Source organism: Bubalus kerabau, chromosome 4 (genome assembly GCF_029407905.1).
Source record: "Bubalus kerabau isolate K-KA32 ecotype Philippines breed swamp buffalo chromosome 4, PCC_UOA_SB_1v2, whole genome shotgun sequence".
NCBI classification, from domain to species: Eukaryota; Metazoa; Chordata; class Mammalia; order Artiodactyla; family Bovidae; genus Bubalus; species Bubalus kerabau.
Window position 1 is genome coordinate 12,482,700 of NC_073627.1, and position 20,036 is coordinate 12,502,735.

A 20,036-nucleotide genomic window follows, 5' to 3' on the forward strand; every position below is an offset into this window, starting at 1 on the left:
TGCCACTGAGAACTGGGAAGAGAGCAGACCATGCAAGGTGGAAAGGCACCACCAGGGGAGGCCAGAGCACCCGGAGGCCTTAGCTGAGGGACACTACCTACCCTCTACTTGTACAACCTTTTCTAGTTTGCAGAGCACTTTTACATGTAGTCCAGTCAGCCTGGGCAACAGAACATACATAAGCTGTCTCCAGACTCAGCTCCTGTGCACACCTTCCCTTTTATGATTTTTATGGGAACCTGCAGTTCATTTCTCTTGGCACCTTGTACTGTTCCTAGTCCTGGAATTTGAAGACTCTGGGTAAAAGAAATGTGATTTCTCTGCATAAAAAATTCAGAAACCCTCACTACTGGTAGTATCATATGAAATCCACAGACAAGCAAAGTGTATCACTAGTACAGTCAACTCTAAGGGTGTAACTAAAATTCTACTTCCTTGCACCTGAAATCTTACTCAGATGACCTATAGCAAATTTTTATGCAGTTCATTTGACAAAATAATTATGCCTTGTCTTATAGTATCTCTTCTATTGGTGTTGTCTGCTATATTTATTAAACCTATTATGTAAACCTATCAAGAAAGCTTCATATGAAGTAGCTGTTTAGGAAACATTTACAGATTTGGTCTGATAAATAAATATACATTTGAATAAGCTACATTTATTTATCTTCCTTAGATATATCTATGACTCACTGACTGTGTTTAATCTTCGATTGATTTGTATGAAATGTAAAAAGAAATAAAGGAAAAATTATTAACCCAAATCCATGAATATAGTACATTATTGCAGCTATCATAAAACTGGGAGCTTCTCCAAGTTAAGTCTTAAGAGTTTAATGCTTTTTCCTAATTTAGTCTATTTTAAAACATGCCAGAAATCACTTAATATTTTGGACCACAGATCATGATCAACACCATGGGATATGGGTGCAGGGTGCTGTGGTTCCTGGCAGGACTCATCTGCACGGCCTGACTTCCTATCACAGGAGGGCCCCCCTCTGTCAGCTGGAGGCCATGGAGATAAAGGCCTGAGGTTCTCTCGCAAAGGATCTGTGGTGGCACAGGCCACGGTGCTTCTGGTGGCAACCGGAAAAATGGCAGTACTCAGCTGGGTGGTCACAGAGCCATGCACAGGGAGAAGGGCAGGTGGGAAGTTACCAGCCCATTTGAGGGGAGGGACAAGAGGATAAGTGATTTTTCTTAACATTGGGGTCAAAAGCAAGGAAAAGATGTTAATTCTCATTATTCCTCTTCAACATTGTACAGTAAGACTTGTGCAAGGGGAAAAAACAGAAGGCACAATCCTATCTGTTGAATCAGTCACAGAGCTCTAATTGACACTGAACACTCCAACAGCAGCAGCAAAATACACAAGTGTCCATGAAGCATCCATCAAGATAGATCCTGGGTCATAAAGCAAACCTCAACATATTTTAAATAATAGAAATCACACAGGCCTGCTCTTTGATCATAGTAAAATCAACTAGAAGTCAACGGCAGAAAGACAACAGAAAAATATCCGAAAAAAAAAAAATTAACCTATAATTGACGGGTTGAAAATCTCAAGGGAAATAAAAGAAAGTACATTAACTGAATGAAAATCAATATATGTTAGAAAACTAAAAATAAAATTAAATTACCATATGATCCAGTAATCCCACTCCTGGACACATATCCAGAAAAACTCTTAATTCAGAAAGACACATGCATCCCTATGTTCAAAACAGCACCATTTACAATAGCTAAGACATGGAAGCAGCCTAAATGTTTATTGACAGATGAATGAATAAAGATGTGGTATATATACAATAGAATATTACTCAGCCATAAAAAGATGGAAATAATGCCATTTATAGCAGCATGGTTCCAACTAGAGAGTATCATACTAAGTGAAGTAAATCAGAAAGAGAAAGACAAATCCCATATGTTATCACTTATATGTATGTGGATTCTAAAAAGTGACACAAATGAACCTATCTATGAAACAGAAACAGACTCAAGGACATAGAAGACAGACTTGTGGTTCCCAAGGGGCTGGAGGTTGGTGTTAGCAGATGTAAGCTATTGTATACAGAACGGTAAACAAGATCCTGCTGTGTAGCACAGGGAACTATACTCAGTATGCTATGATAAACCATAGTGGAAAAGAATATAAGAAAAAGAGTGTGTGTGTGTGTATATATATATGTATAACTGAATCACTGTGCTGTACAGCAGAAATTAACACAGCATTGTAAGTCAACTATATTTCAATTAAATAAACAGAAAAAAAGAAAATAAATGTACAACCTGTCAGCATTGATAAGAAACAGTGAAAGCAATTGAAAGGGAAATTTACAGCACTAGATCTTTATGTTAGAAAATAGAGAAAGTATCAAATGAATAATCTTAAATTCCTACCTGTCCTAGTCCATTTGGGCTACTGTAACAAAATACAGACTGGGTAGCTTCTAAACAACAGAGATTGATTTCTCAAAGTTCTGGAGGTTGGACAGACCAAGATCATGGTGCAGCTTGGTCAGGTGAGGGCCCTTTTCCTAGTTCATGGCCAGGCCTTCTTGCTGTGTCCTCATGTGGTGGAAGGGGTCAGGGAGCTGTCAGGCTGCTTTCTTTGTAAGGACACTGACCTCATTCAGGAGGCCTTCAGCCTCATAAATTAATCACCTCCCAAAGGTCCCACCTTCTTATTAGCGCTGTCACCTTTGGGGGTTAGGATTTCAGCATATGAATTTGGGGGGAACATGTACATTCAGACCATAGCACCGCATCAAGATGGTTAAGTAAGGTAAAATGGTGCAGCCACTTTAGAAAACAGTCTGGCAGTTCCTCAAACGTTAAACCTGGAGCTGTAGATGACCCAGTAGTTCCATTCCTAGGTTTGTACCCTGGAGACTTGAAAACATGTGTCCACACAAAAACCTGTACGCAGATGCACAGCAGCATTGTTCACAGTAACCCCCAAACGTAAATGCTCTTTGTGATGTAAAGGATCGGAGAATTTTTGAGTTACCTTCTTTTAGTTGCTTCTCTAAGAGTTAATTGGGGAGAAATTTCATTGTAATTTCTAACTAAGCATCTTTATTGAGTTATAGAATAATTACAGAGCATTTTAGAAACTGATTGCTAACAATGAAATGGCTTTAAAACAGTGGATGGTCCATTTAGGTAAGCTCTCAGGATAATCATGACAGACTATGCTGTGAAGCATGTTCTTTAGCTGCCCTTTGTGGGGAACATTGGGGGTTTCCCTATTATTGTTACAAGTCTTCTTGCAACAGAGTGACTTCCTCTGCTCTCTTGACATAAATTTCAGTTTCCAGCAACTTGTTTTTAAATTATTAATGCTATTTAATATTTGATATATATAGAATTGAGGCTTTGCAGGTGGTGCTAGTGGTGAAGAATCCACCTGCCAGTGCAGGAGATGCAAGAGACATGGGTTCGATCCCTGGGTCAGGAAGATCCTTTGGAATAGAAAATGGCAACCTGGAGCAGGATTCTTGCCTGGAAAATTCCATGGACAGAGGAGCCTGGTGGACTACAGTCCGTGGGCCTGCAAAGAGTCAGACATGACGAAGTGACTGACTACACGCACGCACACAAAGAGAATTATATATATTATATATTAAAAATTACTACTTTCACTTTTTATGTGCTATTTTTAGTACAGTATCTGATGCGTGATAGATGTTCCATTAATATCTTAATGGGGTTAATATCATAATGAGCTGGGCAAGCAATACCTGATCTGTTTACAGATCTTAATCTCTCTCTGAACTTGGCAAAAATGTTCACTGTAAGTAGGTGTTACTGAGTTGAGAATAAAAGTTGCTTTAAGCTAGAACTGGAATTATTACCAAGTAGATGTTATTTTCAGAAAGCTGCTTGTTAAAGACGCCTCTGAAATTATTGGTGCCTTAATCGAGTTGTCTCTTAACATGTATACGTATATGGAGAAAAGAAGCAGCATGATGGTAGAGGTTTATTTAGGAAATGAGAGATTCAGGTGCTGCCCCAGTGACCCCCAGCCCCACCAGCCTTGCTTCTGGAGCGAGTGATTCCAGGCCTTGTGTGAGCCGCTTGGCCAGCCTTCCCATGAGCTCTGAACGCACGAGCACTACATTATCCACACGTGTGGAAGAGGTAGCAGATGTCTCTCTTGGATCTGGTTGCTGTGTATCGCATTGAGGGTTTTTCTGGATCCTCCCCAAATCCTCCAGAAGGCTCTAGTGAGCTTTTAACGAAGAAAGTTCTCTTGGTGTTTGAGCCTCTGGGTTCCCCAGGAGAAGCCCCTTTGGGTACAAGTACGTCTGGGGTGTGCCCTGCAGGGTGAGTGGCGGCTCCCAGCTGGACCAGCTTCTTTACTTGGGTGCCTTTGAGAAGTTCTCTGAATCACTAGTAGTTAGCTTTACATGCAGGCTATTTATTATTCCAAAGACGAATTTCAGTTAAAAGGTCAATATCTTAGATAAATACAAAACCAAAACAATAGACAGGAAATAGCTCACCTGTTAAAATAATTTTTGTTTGTTTGTTGTTTTCCTGGGTTAGAAGCTTAAAAAAAATGAATTGTTGGTGGAATCCTTTGTTTTGAATGTCATTTTTACAAAATGTTACTGATTCTAATTAACCCCAGTGCAGCTCTCATCTGCCTTCTGAGTGCCTAGTGGTGACGACAGATCTGATCTGAGTCCTCGGGGGCTATGACTGTGTGTTACCATACTTCAGGTTATCTGCAGCCACATTTAGTGCTTTCTGCCAATAATACACCAGCATACTTCAAGGAGCTTGTTTAAGAAATCAAGGTTTCTATCAATGACCATTTTGAATTGGGAAATTTAGTTTCCAATGGACTTGGGATGAAGATGTTTCTGCATCGTCTTCCCGTCTCCTGGGGCTCCACTGCCTCAGGTACTTTGCGAGGCTCCGGGCGAAGTGCCCATGGACCACGAGGTGCAGCCTGAGGCAGGTCTAACACAGAGGCACTGAGCAGACTTGCTGCCCAACAGCACCGCCTGGCTCTGTCGGGGCATCGGAGCACCGCCTCCACAGGGGACAGGGCACGGACCTCCTGACCCCTGCAGAAGTCGCCTTAAGCCCACCGAGCACCCTTGTCTCCGCTTGGGGCCCTCTGTCTTGGGAGAAAGATGGCCTTGATGTGACAGACTGCTTCACTTCAGAGAGCCTGAGTCTGCAGAAGCTCAGTGACAGGCAACAGTGAAGGTGGAAGGCCTGTGGCCAGTGGACCTGCTCTCTGGTTCTCAGAAAGTAAATTTACTGTGGAAGCAGATTATAGACAGAGAAGTTGAAACTAGCACGACAGCATTTGAGAATATTGAATCTAGGTTTTACATAAACAACTCTTCCTAAGTCGTTTCCTGTGGTCATCTCATCTGTGCCCGTTAGTGGTAATGCTCACGAGATGCATATGTGTCGGCTTCAGTCCCAGGCCGCCTCTCCAATGCCCCTTTCACTGTTTGGAGCTGTGCCTTCCGTGCCCCTTCCGGAGCCCGACCCATTGCTGCTGTCATCCTCCCCCTGACCTGGGGAGGACATGCTTCCACAGAGCACGTGAGTGGAGCACTTCCGGCAGCCTCCCCTGACTCTGACACATCTGCAGCCTCCACGTCTTTCCGCATGACTCAGGTCTGATGAGCCGCAGACCCACACGGCACCCAGACCCGTCATCCTTCCTAGCGGGTTGTCACAGCAGACCTGGAAACTAATTTCCTGTGTGGAGCAGGTTGCTTCACTGGTGCTATTTTAGATCGTAGCGCCAGAGCCAAGGAGAAGATTAAACGTGATTCTGCCTTCCCTTTTCTCTGTACTTTAAAAAACGCACTCTGGTAATGGTTGTACAATGTGAATTGTACCTAATGCTACTGACCATACAAACAAAATGGATAAGATGGTAAGTTTTATATTGTGTGTATTTTGCCACAATAATTAAAAAAAAAACCCATTCCTCGAGAAATTGCCTTTTTTATTTTGTTTTAAGTATACTAGAATTTGATGTGTATTCTGGACTTGCTATTCCTATAGCAGAAGGGGTTATTAATAGAAATACAACTTTTACTGCCTTCCATTTGAGAAATAAAACAAGGTTTTATCCGCATTAATAATGACAACACTTTACATGTCATAATCTATGGTAGGGATATATGAGTGAACACAGCTTTGTGTGTATAACTTACAAAGTGCACCTGAGCATGCTCTTAGGCCCAGCTCCTGCAGAGCATGCGTGTTAGTGTCATAGGTGTGGTGTGGGTGCAGGAGGGCCCCGATGGGATGAGGTAGGGGAGACTTCAGCTCAGGACCAGCCTCCCCACCCATGACCAGGACTCGCCCGGTGACTGGCAATTCCCATCATTTCTTGGGGTCTCGGTTTCCTCATTGTAAAAAGATCTTTTAAAATGGAAAGAAAACTTACCTCGTGGGAATGTTGTAAAAAGCAAATGAAATAGCAAATGTGAAAGAAACAGTCATGCAGAGGGGATTCTTAGTAAGGAGCAAAACCTGAGAAGCATAAACATTCTTTTCAAGTTGGGAACCAAGCAAGTAGCCATCAGCGATTAAAAATTGCACTTTCCTGTCCCATCTGCCCGCCTGGCACCATCATCACCTGAAACCCCAGCACCTGGTCTTCGTGGAGCTCCCCCGTCCCCGGCCTTTATAACCCAAGAGTCCTGGCATAACAAGTGATTTGGGGCTGGAGCTAACGATCCTCTCCAGGAGAGGATCCGACAGCTGGGCCTCTTTTTGGGGAACTTGGCCTGGAACCCCTCAACCTTAAGCCTCAAGTCGACAGATCCTTTCCTTCATGTCATATTTCTGGCTTAGTCTCCAGTTGTGGACAACGGCTAAGCCACTCTCCTTCCTGTCCCCCTGCAGGTCGCTGCTATTAACCCAAACCACCCACTGGCCCAGATGCCTTTGCCCCCGTCTATGAAGAACTGCATTCAGCTGGCAGCCTGTGAGGCCAACGAGCTCCTGCCCATGATCCCCGACCTCCCAGCTGACCTGTTCACATCATGCCTCACCACCCCCATCAAAATCGCCCTGCGCTGGTAAGTGGCGCCTGCCTCAAATCCCAGCAACCTCACTTGCCTGGGGCTTGCCATGGGGACCCAAGAAATCTACCTGACTCTGGTGGACCAGGTTCCAGGCATGAACTCAGGACCCCATGTGGATGCTGGGGATTTCCTCTCAGGGCTCAGGATGCTCTTTCCCCCATGTCAAGTGTGTGCATGGTTTCTAGGAGCTCCCTGTCCATATCTTGGCTAACTGAGGTGGTGTCCTCAGTACCAAGGTGGGTCATGCTGAAAAGTGGACTTTCTTTAAAAAAAAAAATAAATAAATAAGCTTCTCTAGTTATATAATTCTTTGCTCGAGTTGAAGTAGAATATTTCATATTACTTCCCTACCATCACTCTTTTGAGAAGTTCAAAGCTCTTGTGCCTATGACTAAGGAAATACATGGACTATTCCAGGATGGTAGAAGCTGCATGTAAGGCCCTCTGTCCCTGGCAGGACTCACAGTGGAATGTGTGTGCTTCCTGCCTCCAAGTCCAACTTTGTCCCTTAGACCGTCTTGCTCCCACTTAATATCTGCCTTTCCATTTTTATGTTTTGCTGGAAACCATATACATGAAGGTAAGTAACCCTTGGTGAGCCACAGGCAGGACGGTGCAGCCGTGTGGGTTCACTGGACTCTGGGGGGGGCTTCTTCATCAACTTCCTGCCACGGTGTCCTAACCCCACCAGACACACGGTCCTGCTTCCTTCCCCACAGCCCTGGAGAAAGTACTGAGACAGGAGAGGACTCTAGGGGCAGCAACATGGTGCTCAACCCTTTGGGAGGCCCCTTGAGTGACTGTAGCCTGGGTGGGGGGCGGGACATGGAGTTGCCTCCAGTGGCTGGTTCGATGAGAACTTGGACTTGCAGTGTTGCCTCTGTTGCAACATTGGGTTGACACACAGCACCTGGAATAGGGCATCTGCCTCCCACTCCACCCCATCCCTCTCAAGTCCCAGCTGTGGGTGTCTCCAAGGAGAAGCCTTTTCTAGCTCAGCTGATCCCTAAGGAGCTAGAGGAGAAGAGGGGGGTGATGGGCAGTGGCCCCAGCTGCCGAGCCCACTCCACAGCTCAGCCCACTCAGACAGGGCCTGACTTCGGCCGCTCCTCCACTGCACCGCAAAAAGCAGAATGCATGTGGCCAAAGTGTACCCCGAGGGACCTCACCCATGGAAGAAAGAGAGCTGAGCTAGCCTTCTTGTGAGGCAGGACTGTTGTCATCAAGAACAGTCATCAAGTGTGATGGGAGGTGAAGGGAGGAAGATGCTGATAACACAGTGAGACTACAAACCAGGGATGTTGAAAAGAATCCCATAGAGACACAGGTGGGAGGACTATGGTGTTTGAAACGAAGGACACAATGGTTGGGATTCCTACTAGGAGGGGGTAGCTGTTGCCTATTAGCATGTTGGGAGATTACAGCAAGGGGCTGGGTGCTGGGGGAGGCAGCAGAGGGAGAGAGGTGGAAAAGCAGGAGACATGGAGGTAGAAGCTCCCATGGGGAGAGAGAAGGCGAACGAGGCAGAGCTGGAAATACCTGAGGCCAGTGCTGACACTGGCTTCATCCAGAGGCTTCCCCAGTTCATCCAGAGGGTCAGGCTGACAGGAGAGGAGGAGAACAGGGACCTGCCCTCCGGTGAGGCTGAGGCAGCCATACCAACACTGCCTCAGAGCATCACCCCTTTGCTCCGTGGCCACGCTCCTGCCCTTGACTGTAGGTCTTTTCGTTCTTTCATTTGTGAATTTTTCTATTTAATTCTCTGTACTCTGTGATCACTGTCAGAAAAGGTTTATGGTGCCATTTAACATGACCTCAGGAAGATCTATGGTCCAGATAGCTCAGGAAGCTGTTCATTTTATTTATTGTCCAAGAAATAATTTACTGAATACCACCAGTGTACTTAAAACCCATGTTAAGCACTATAGGCAGTGCAAAGAACCATTGCTCTCAAAAATTTATGGTCTCATTGAGGAGACAAGATGTGACCTGAAAATTCATTAATTAAATGAATGCTTCCTGCCAGACAAGGAAATCAACATTTCAGGCCATCCACGAGCAAGGGTAGGGCACTAAGGGCTGTTTCTGTTTCCAGAGGACAGAGGGGCCAAGGGGATAAGGGAGGACTTCTTGGAAGAGAGGGAAACTGAGTCTGGGTCTAGGCAGATGGTGCGACTTGAAGGGGAACAGAGAACACACAGGCAGGTGACTCCTCATACACAAACATGGGTCAGTAGAGGATGGCGTCCAGAGGGGTGACATGAGGTCAGAGGGTGGGCTGACATCAGAGGGTGGACTGCCGTGATGTTGGGCTAAGGACCTTGGCTCTTCTAGGTCTGGCAGGGGGAGGCGTTAATGTGGGGAAATGACTTACAAATACTGTTTAAGATAATCCATGTAAGGATGGGGAGACCTTGGTCAGATGAGACCTTTATCACAGCAGTGTGGTCAGGATTCAAACCGCAGCGGGAGGGTAGAAACCGCCATAAGCTCCATGGCTGGAACACCCACAGAGGCACCCACAAATCTGCGGTAGAACCGGCCTCATCCCCACTCATTTTCCTGCTTCTGCCTGTGGATTTCCTGTCCTTACTGCTCCAGAGCTGATGGTGCACACCAGCTCTGCTCTGGGACCTGGGCTGGGTGCTGTGTCAAAGGGGCTGTGAGTAGAAGGGCAGGGATGGGTGAGGGAAGCATCAGGAAGAGCATAGATGGGCCTTCCGCTCTCACCACTCCCCACCCTGCTGCCAGCGCAGCGAGTTCATTTGTTTCTCCCCCATGCCCCCTCCACCCAGGCTGCAGCCCTGTGGTCCTCCACCAGTCAGGAGGGCCAGACATCCCTTCACTGGCAGCTGTGGGTTCCTACCCTTGGGTCAGGCAGCAGGCTTTCACTCCACCATGATGTGAGGCATTGTCTCGGTACCTACCTGAAATCCTCTTTCGGAGTTAATATATAATTAAATTTTTTAAAGTAAGCATTCAGTAGGAAGCACAGTGAAAAGCGAATGAAACTAATATGGTTACCATAGAATGGACTTTGAGATCAGTACATCACGACTGTGGGTGTTGGTCATCAGATAAGCACTGCCTGGAATGATTAAGCAGAGTCCCAGGTGGGAAGATCTTTTTACAATTAACCACTTTCTGCATATTGAGGAATAGAAATTGGATTGACCATAACATTTCACTGAGTGTTCTTAGCCTATGAATAGCAATAAACCATATTCATTGGAAGAATTGTCAAGGGAAACGTATACTTCTTTATAACAGCTGAGTTAAAGAAAAATACCAGCCTTTTTCTTTTTAAATGGAGAAAGGAGACAGTTTGTCAGATAATACTTCTATTTTTAGGGTCAAGGATTTCTTAAAGTCAGTTTAATATTTTCCAATGAAAAATGGGATATACATTCTTTGTAGAAAATTTACTAAAAAGTAAAAAAGAAGGAAAATGTAAAAAAGATTTTACCATCATTACCACAGTTAGTGTTAACTTTTTAGTTGAAAAGTCTTTTTTTTTCTGTGTTTGTATGTTTTTCATTGATGCAATTAGACTGAATTTTCAATTTCATATACTTAAATCTTAGCATAACAAACTTATTTATCCTTGACCACTATAAACTCTTGGTAAATGTCATTTGTAGTGATTGCATAACATTTCACTGTATTGATGTTCTGTTTTATTTAAACAAGTACAGGGCTTTAGTAATCCTATTTACTTAGGATTCAGGTATATAAAAGTAGGATAGCTCAAACTAGCTCTAGAATAGTGGTCCATGGACTTTTTCTATGAAGGGCCAGATTTTAAATATTTTAGGCTTTGTGAGCTCAAGGGTCCCAACTCTATTAACATAGCATGAAAGAATCACAGACAGTATGTAAACAAATGAGCATGACATGACTGTATTCCAATAAAACTTTACTTCCAAAAGCAAGTAATGGGCCAGATTTGGCCTGGGAACCATAGTTTGGCAACCCTTGCTTTTAATGGAAACAGGGGACTTCCCTAGTAGTCCAGGGACTAAGACTTTGTGGGGGCCCATGTTCAATCCCTGGTCAGAGCTAGATACTGCATGCAGCAACTAAGAGCTGGCATGTAATAAATAAAGGATCCCACATATGGCAACGAAGATCAAAGAGCCTATGTGCTGCAACTAAGACCTGGCACAACCAAATGAATAAATTAAAAAAAAAAAAAAATGGAACCAGGATTTTACCTAAAAATGACTGCTGCACTTACCTATTTGTCAAGGAACCTGAGCAATAAATAACCTAGGAAAAAGCTTTGCTCAGGAACATTCCTGTATAACTAAGAAGATGGTTTTCACTATACTCATACAAGGCATAGTTGCTGGAGAAAGTCATATGCCTTATAAACAGGATATAGCCTTACTTTGTATGTACATAATACATGTATGTATATTTAATGCCAGATGTGCTTATAAATCTTATTTGATGAAGTAGTTGTCAGAATACATCATTCTCTGATTTTTGTTTCATTTCCTTCTTAATCTTCTTCATATCAGAAACTGATAATATCAGTAACTCTGAAGTGAGCAATTACATTACTCTCCTTATAAATGATTTCCTTACTATATACTTCCATATAGTTTGAGTCCAAGAAATGTTTCTTTTTTTCTTTAGGCTGTTTTCTACTTACTAGATTGAATGGCAGAATACCATTTTAAATTTACTATGGATATGTTTGTGTGCTCCTGAAATTATAACTCAGTGGTGCTTAATTTGCTGTGGGACTTGCTGTTAAATAGATTGATGCCCATCGCATTGTGTGGCATGCAGTTGTATTGTCTGTTAATGAAAATGGCAGACATTATCTTGAATTGAATAGACGTCAAGAAATGTGTTTCCTTCCTTTCAATTGAGTGATCTAAGGAGTTTAAATGTTAATGGCATAGTATTAATGTGTATTTGTCAGCATGGGAAGTCTGGTCTTCATCTTTGCCCAGTGCAAGAGGCAGCTGCACAGACACCCTGCCCTACAGCTGCTCTTGAGGTCCTGCATCGTCCATCCCGCCCGGCCCTTCGCTGTGTCCTGCTTGTCTCACTGCAGGCTCTTGCTTTGTATTTTGTGACACTTGTGGCATTTGCTTTGTATTTTGTCCTGAAGACTCAACCAAGAATCAGTCAGAATTGCTTTCAGAAACATTAATTCTTGCTGGTGTTTGATACTGGGATTCACCATTTATTCTCTGTACTGCTGCTGCTACTGCTGCTAAGTTGCTTCAGTCATGTCTGACTCTGTGCGACCCCATAGACAGCAGCCCACTAGGCTCTGCTGTCCCTGGGATTCTCCAGGCAAGAACACTGGAGTGGGTTGCCATTTCCTTCTCCAATGCATGAAAGTGAAAAGTGAAATTGAAGTCACTCAGTCGTGTCCGACTCCTAGCGACCCCATGGACTGCAGCCTACCAGGCTCCTCCATCCATGGGATTTTCCAGGCAAGAGTATGGAGTGGGGTGCCATTACCTTCTCCGTATTTTCTGTACAATTTTCTCAAATACAACTTCTCTGCTGGAGAGCAAACTTTCTGCCTACCTATTGGTGCTTTCTGTTTTGTCATCTTTTTCAGCTTCTTATAAAAACTGAATTAAAATGACTTCCTTATTTCTTACATTTCAGGGCAGTTGATCTAGATACAGTCATGAATGAAATTTTCTTACCAATTTACTTTGTAGTAATGTCACGCTTTGGGTTGTAGACCTTGTAATAAACTTAATTTGGGATTTAGTTAAACTTTTTTTTTTTTTTAATCTAGAGGCCCTGACATTGTGGCCATAACTGTAATTTGGCCTTGCTGTGTAAAGCCAGGAGAGCTTCAGGGTAATTTACAGCCCTTAGGTTATGTAATTTGTCATGTGCCCACTCTGAGGAAAATATTTTTTCTCCCCCAACTATACGATGTACTCTCATTGTTCCTGTCTCTGACATACACTCAATTAAGATGAATATCATAATGTATTGTAATAGAGCTCCTTTTAAAAAAAGTTGACATGCTGAAACCTGATTTATGCTGCTGAGAAACAAATTGGACCAGACAGGATGGCACAGGCTGCTCACTCCCTCCCCTGAGCTCAGTCCTCGGGCTGCCAGGGAAGAGTAAGATTGATGGGTCCTCCAGTGAGTCCACTCAACGAGTCAGAAACAGTGTGGAGCCCTTGATGGCTGATACTGTTGAGGGTGGGGAGTGGAGCGGGTGAAGACCAGAAGGTGCAGGCGAGGGCAGGCAGAGGGTGGGTCCTCAAGTGTGCACGTGGTCTTTTCCCTCATTGCCGTGGATGGTGCAACTTGCCTGCCATGTCTGGAGCTCAGAGGGAAGGAAAGAAACAAGGTGTACTACATCTGCTTTGTAGGAAAATATACGCCTATAAAAATCAAGAGCACTACACCATAGAAGAGTAATTCAGAGTGAGAATAAGCATACCTGAAGTGATAAGAGAGAATATTGGAACTAGGAAGAAATACGAAAGATTAGTTGGAGATATGGGTCATTAAAAATATAATTGATGAAGTAAAGAATTTAAGGGGTGGATTGAAAGGTAGCCTTATGAATATTACTAAAGGACAGATTAGAGAACTGGAAGACTGGATTGAGGAGTTCCCACCAAAGAGATAGAGATGGAAAGAGTGAATGACCAGAAAGGTAGAAATTTGAATATCTGAGATACTGATCATGAAAATTAAGAATAGGTTTAGGTCTCACTGCGTTAGTGATAACCACCAAAAGAATGAAAATAGAATATATCGTGTTCGCATGAGGAGAGAGAATTTCTTCTCTCCAAAAGAAGGTAGAAAAAGAAAAGCAAGGTAAATAGAAAATGTGAAATAAGATGTCTGGAATAAGTTTTGAAATGAAAGTGATTAGTTAGTCCTTAGTGAGTTGAATTCACCTCTCAAAGGACAGTGATTTTCATGTTGCATAAAAATTATCATGATACAGCATGTATCACAGGATTTGTGTTTAAAACAAAATATTTGAGAGGTTGAAAATCAAAGGATAAAAGAGGAGAAATAGAAACCAAAACAAAAAAAGCTGGAGTAACAATTTTGATCTGCATCAAAGAAGAATCTGAGATTAAAAAAATATTGAAAGGACAAAGAAAAATGTTTTATTGTGGTAAAAAGAGTAGATAATCAAGAAGATACTCTGATCGTGACTTTATATGCATCAAACAACATGGCCTTGAAACATGTAAGATGGGAACCAAAAAGACTCTGGGTAGAAGTGAATAAACCAGGAATGTAGGTGCTGAGACTAAGTACATAAAAAGTAAGAAAAATAGTTTAGATTTTTTTAATAGCAGGATTAATTAAGTCTAATGGAGGCATATAGGACCATATACCCAACAAGCAGAGAACTGAGCATAGGTGGACCATTCACAAACCAAAACTGTGTACCAGACTCCAAAGAAAGCTGTAATGATCCCAAAGAATTGATACCATGTAAAATCTATTCTCAGACCACCATACAATAGAGTTGGAGCGTGATAATGAAAAGAAAGCAGAAGTGTTAGTCACTCAGTCGTGTCTGACTCTGTGACCATAGTGACTGTAGCCCACCAGGCTCCCCTATCCGTGGAGTTCTCCAGGTAAGAATACTGGAGTGGGCAGCCATTCACTTCTCTGAGGGAATCTTCCCAACCCAGGGATCAGACCTGGTCTCCCTGCATCACAGGCAGATTCTTTACTGTCTGAGTCACCAGGGAAGCCCCTTTAAAATGTCTGAAAACTAAAAATCTTATTCTTAAAAAAAAAAAAAAAACCCTTAAAGAGGGAGTACTTTTTAAAAAAAATTATGAAATATTCAAAGCTGAATGACAGTGCGAGCACAACTTTTCATGTCTGTGAGATGTAGTTAAAGCAAGCTAGGATTTAATACATTTAGTCAGAAAACGAAGATAAAAAATAAAAAGAAAATCAGATGTTCACTGTAAAGACCCTGGGGGGAAATGCAGTAAACAAACAGGAATATGAAGAAAGGCAGTCCTAAAGATGAAGGCAGCCCTGGGCTGTTCATCGTGTCTCCACGTCCAGAGGCCCTCTGGGTAATTTCTCTAGAATTCTCCCAATCAGGAGGAGCAGTCCTAGGGCTCTACTGCTCTTCATACAAATTTTGGACCAGCACTCTCATCCTTGGCTTCTCCTTCAAGCGAGTCTGGTACCTCAGTTTTCATTCTTTCAGAGATTCCCCGTTATGAGGGTGCTTCTTTTTGGGTTTTCCCCTTGGAGGTTTAGGGCTTCAGTCTCTCTCTGCTTAGTCGCTACAAATTGCCCAACTCTTGGTTAAAATTTTAAATTGTGGTAATAAAAGTAGTTCACAATTGTTGAACATTATGCTGTACCGTTACATGAATCAACCTATTCAGCCCCTGCAGCAAGCCTGTGTGGCATGGCCTACCTTCAGCCCTACTCTCAAGAGGAGGGAATTAAGGCTATGTGGTCGTAACTGATAGAGCCAGGATTCAAGCCCTGTCCTGACCCCAGCACTGACACTCCAGATGATCTACGTGATGACTGGCTTCTCATAATTTTCTCTCTTTGTCCTTGTCTTACTCTTTTTCTTGAGATCCATATGCATGTTTAATCCAGCATGTTTAAGTTGAGTCATGGGCATTTACTTGGTAAAGGTTGTACAGGGTTCTCCAGCAAATATGCTTAGTGGAGAAACTAAAGATGCGCTCTCTTTGACACTGGGAATAAGGCAAGGGTTCTCTCTGGTGGTGCTTCAGTATTAGAAGTCCTGGTCATCCGTAAGACAAGAAACAATGTTTATAATTATCTGTGTGCAGAGTGGGTCATATTTCATCAGTTCTAGGAGGTACATTTTCACATCTGAACATAGCTGAGATATAGTACCATCTTTTGATAAATAACATGCCTGGTTCGGTTGGCAGCACTTTTTCTTTCTTAGCAGTAAACCCCACATCAAGACGTGTGCTATAACCTTTCTCATTGCACTGTTTGTGAAATAACTGACTCAGTGTTTATGGATCGTGGGCTAAATATCATGTTACTGATATATCAAATTACTAAATATGTTACTAAATATCAAATTACTGAACTAGGTTTACACGCACCAAAAATAATCTCAAAATCGTAATGATGTTAACAGATTTTAATTAGAAAAGTCTAAAATTTACAGTCTAAGCTTTCTCTGTAAGACCAGAAAAAGAGAATCACATCAAACCTTAAGTAAGTAGAAGAAAGGAAATAAGAAAACAGTAAAAATAAACAAAATAGAAGATACACCAGAGAAATGTGCAAAACCCATGAAAATAGATGATAGTTTTTGAAAAGTTCAACAAAAATGTTAAACTGTAACTAGAATGGTCAGGAAAAACAAAGCTATAAATCGCCTGTTTCAGAAATCAAAGAGCATCACTACAGATCCAACAGGCATTAAAAGGATAGTAACAGAATACTTTAAGTATGAAGGGTTTTGTGCTAATAAATTTTGTGTCTTAGGTGAAATGGATGAATTTCGTGAAAGACACCGATTAACAAAACTGACACAGAAGAGAAAGAAAATCTGGATAGTTTATATCTCATAAAGGAATTGAACTCCCTAGTTTTTCCCTCACAAAGAAAAATTCCAAGCCCAGATATCTTTGCTGATGAATTCTAGGGAACATTTAAAAAAGAAATGATACCAAGCTTCATACAAACTCTTTCAGAAAATAAGAGGAAGAGGGAACATTTCCCATCCCATTCTAAGAAGCTAACTTTATCCTGAAAATCAAAGTCAAAGACTCTGCAAGAGGAGGAAAAAAAGAATCTGCAGGACAAGATCCCTCATGAACCCAAGTATAAAAAACATTTTTTTAATATTTAAAAAAAAATTTTGGCTGTGCCTCATAGGATGGAGATTCTTAGTTCTCTGATCAGGGATCAAACCTGTGCCCGCTGCAGTGGAAGTTTGGAGTTTTAACCGTGGACCACCAGGATAGTCCCAATAGGCTTAAGAGTTCTTAACAAAATATTAGCAAATGAAGCCCAACAGTATAGAGAGAGGATCAAGTATTATGATCAAGTAAGGCTTATCTCAGGAATGCAAGGCTTAATGTGAAAAATCAATCAACATAATCTATTACATTAGCAGAATAAAGGGAAAAACCTATTTGGTTATTTCAATATACGCATAAAAAGTATTTGACAGAATTTGGCACTGGTTTCATGACAAACTGATTCAGCAAACTGCAAATAGAAGAGAACATTCTCAAGCTCATAAAAGGCATCTAAGAAAAACTTACAGTTAACATTATAGTTGAAATGGCGAAAGACTAAACACTTTCCCCAGAAGACTGAAAACAAGGCAAAAATGTTCACTCTCACCATTTCTTTCAACATTGTACTGGAAGTCATAGTCAGTGCAGTAAGCTAGAAAAGAATAAAATGGCATGCAGCCTGGCAAAGAAGGAAAAAAATCTCTCCACAGACAACATGATTATCTACATAGAAGAACATGAGGGACTTACTTCCCTGGTGGTCCAGTGGGCAAGACTCTGTGCTCCCAGCACAGGGGGCCTGAGTTCGATCCCCGGTTAGGGAACTAGATCACACATGCTGCAACTAAGAGTTTGAATGCCACAACAAAAGAGAGAAGATCCTGCGTGCCATATCTGAGACCCAGTGCAGCCAAATGAATGAATGAAGAAAGAAAAAGAAAAGAAAATCACGAGGTCTTCAAAAAAGTCACTGGAACTAATAATGCATTTTAGCAAGGTTCCAAGATATCAGATCAATACCCCCAAATCAGCTGCATTTCTATAAAGTAGTAACTAATAGTTGGAAATTGAAATTAAAAAAAATACTATTAGCTATGACATTGAAATTCTAGAATATCTGGGGATGAATGTAACAACATATACGCTAGACCTGTGCACAAAAACTATAAAACATTATAGAGAAAGACCTAAATAAATGGAGAATTATACTATGCTTATGGTGTAGAAGACTTAATATTTTAAAATGTTAATTCTATCCAAATGTTAATTCTATAGATCCAGTTGATCTATAAATACAGTGCAATATCCCAGTCAAAAATCACTTGTTTTTTGGAAGTTGATAAGTTGATTTTAATGTTTATATAGAAATGCAAAGAGTCTAGCTAAAACAATTTTGAAACAGAGATATGTGGTTTATTTCAAGATTTAATATAAAGCCACAATAATCTAGACTGTGGTATTGGTGTAAATATAGCCATGTATATCAATGGAACAGAATATGGAGTTCAGAAATAGACCCCCACATATATGATCAATTGATTTTGGACAGAGAAACCAGATAGTTCAGTGGAGAAGGGACTGTCTTTTCAACAAATGGTACTGGACCATCTGGCTTTCCTTTCAGGAAAGACAAAAATAAAACCCCGCTCTTATTTTACACTAAACAAAAAATTAATTTCTGATCTTCTATTTAAAAGACAACTATAAAACTTACAGATGAAAACATAGGAGAAAGTGTTCATAAGTTCTTAGACAAACCACAAGTAGCACAAATCATTAAACAATTGATATATTGAGGTTCATTAAAATAAAAACTTCTTTGATAGACACTACTGAGAAAATAAAAAGAGAAGTGGCAAGCTAGTTGAAAAGATTTACGGTACATGTATTTGAGAGAGACCTGTATCTGGAATATATAAAGAACTGTAAAAACTCAACCATGAGAAGACAACTTAAAGTGGCCAAATGATTGAATAGATGCTTAACAAAGAAGATAGGTGAACAGCAAGATAGAGAGATAGGCACATGAAAGATGCCCACATGTTGGCAAGAATGTGGAGTAACTGGAATGCTGTTACATTGCTGTTGGAATGCAAATAGTACAGCTACTTTAGAAAATAGTATGGCCATTTTTAATAACTGTAAATACACACATAGCATTGTTGTTGTTTTAGTCACTGTGTCTGACTTTTGTTACCCCATAGACTGTAGCCCGTCAGGCTCCTCTGTCCATGGGATTTCCCAGGCAAGAATACTGGAGTGCGTTGCCATTTCCTGCTCAAGGGGATCTTCTCCATCCAGTGATGAAACCCATGTCTCCTGGTTGGCAGGTGGATTCTTTACCACTGAGCCACCAGGGAAGCATCAGATCAGATCAGATCAGTTGCTCAGTCGTGTCCGACTCTTTGCAACCCCATGAATCACAGCACGCCAGGCCTCCCTGTCCATCACCAACTCCCGGAGTTCACTCAGACTCACGTCCATCGAGTCAATGATGCCATCCAGCCGTCTCATCCTCTGTCGTCCCCTTCTCCTCTTGCCCCCAATCCCTCCCAGCATCAGAGTCTTTTCCAATGAGTCAACTCTTCGCATGAGGTGGCGAAAGTCCTGGGGTTTCAGCTTCAGCATCATTCCTTCCAAAGAAATCCCAGGGCTGATCTCCTTCAGAATGGACTGGTTGGATCTCCTTGCAGTCCAAGGGACTCTCAAGAGGCTTCTCCAACACCACAGTTCAAAAGCATCAGTTCTTTGGCGCTCAGCCTTCTTCACAGTCCAACTCTCACATCCATACATGGCCACAGGAAAAACCATAGCCTTGACTAGACGAACCTTTGTTGGCAAAGTAATGTCTCTGCTTTTGAATATGCTATCTAGGTTGGTCATAACTTTCCTTCCAAGGAGTAAGCGTCTTTTAATTTCATGGCTGCAGTCACAATCTGTAGTGATTTTGGAGCCCAGAAAAATAAAGTCTGACACTGTTTCCACTGTTTCCCCATCTATTTCCCATGAAGTGGTGGGACCGGATGCCATGATCTTCGTTTTCTGAATGTTGAGCTTTAAGCCAACTTTTTCACTCTCCACTTTCACTTTCATCAAGAGGCTTTTGAGTTCCTCTTCACTTTCTGCCATAAGGGTGGTGTCATGTGCATATCTGAGGTTATTGATATTTCCCCCCGGCAGTCTTGATTCCAGCTTGTGTTTCTTCCAGTCCAGCGTTTCTCAT

The 20,036-nt window shown here is 42.0% G+C and overlaps 1 protein-coding gene across 1 annotated transcript in view; it reads left to right on the forward strand.

Moving 5' to 3' along the window:
* The window catches only part of RPTOR (regulatory associated protein of MTOR complex 1), a 329,649-nt gene that overhangs the window by 164,432 nt on the left and 145,181 nt on the right, over nucleotides 1-20,036 (forward strand). The window contains exon 7 of the mRNA XM_055575332.1: nucleotides 6,892-7,067. Coding sequence (XP_055431307.1) covers nucleotides 6,892-7,067 — 176 coding nt within the window. The remainder of the gene's footprint in view (nucleotides 1-6,891; nucleotides 7,068-20,036) is intronic.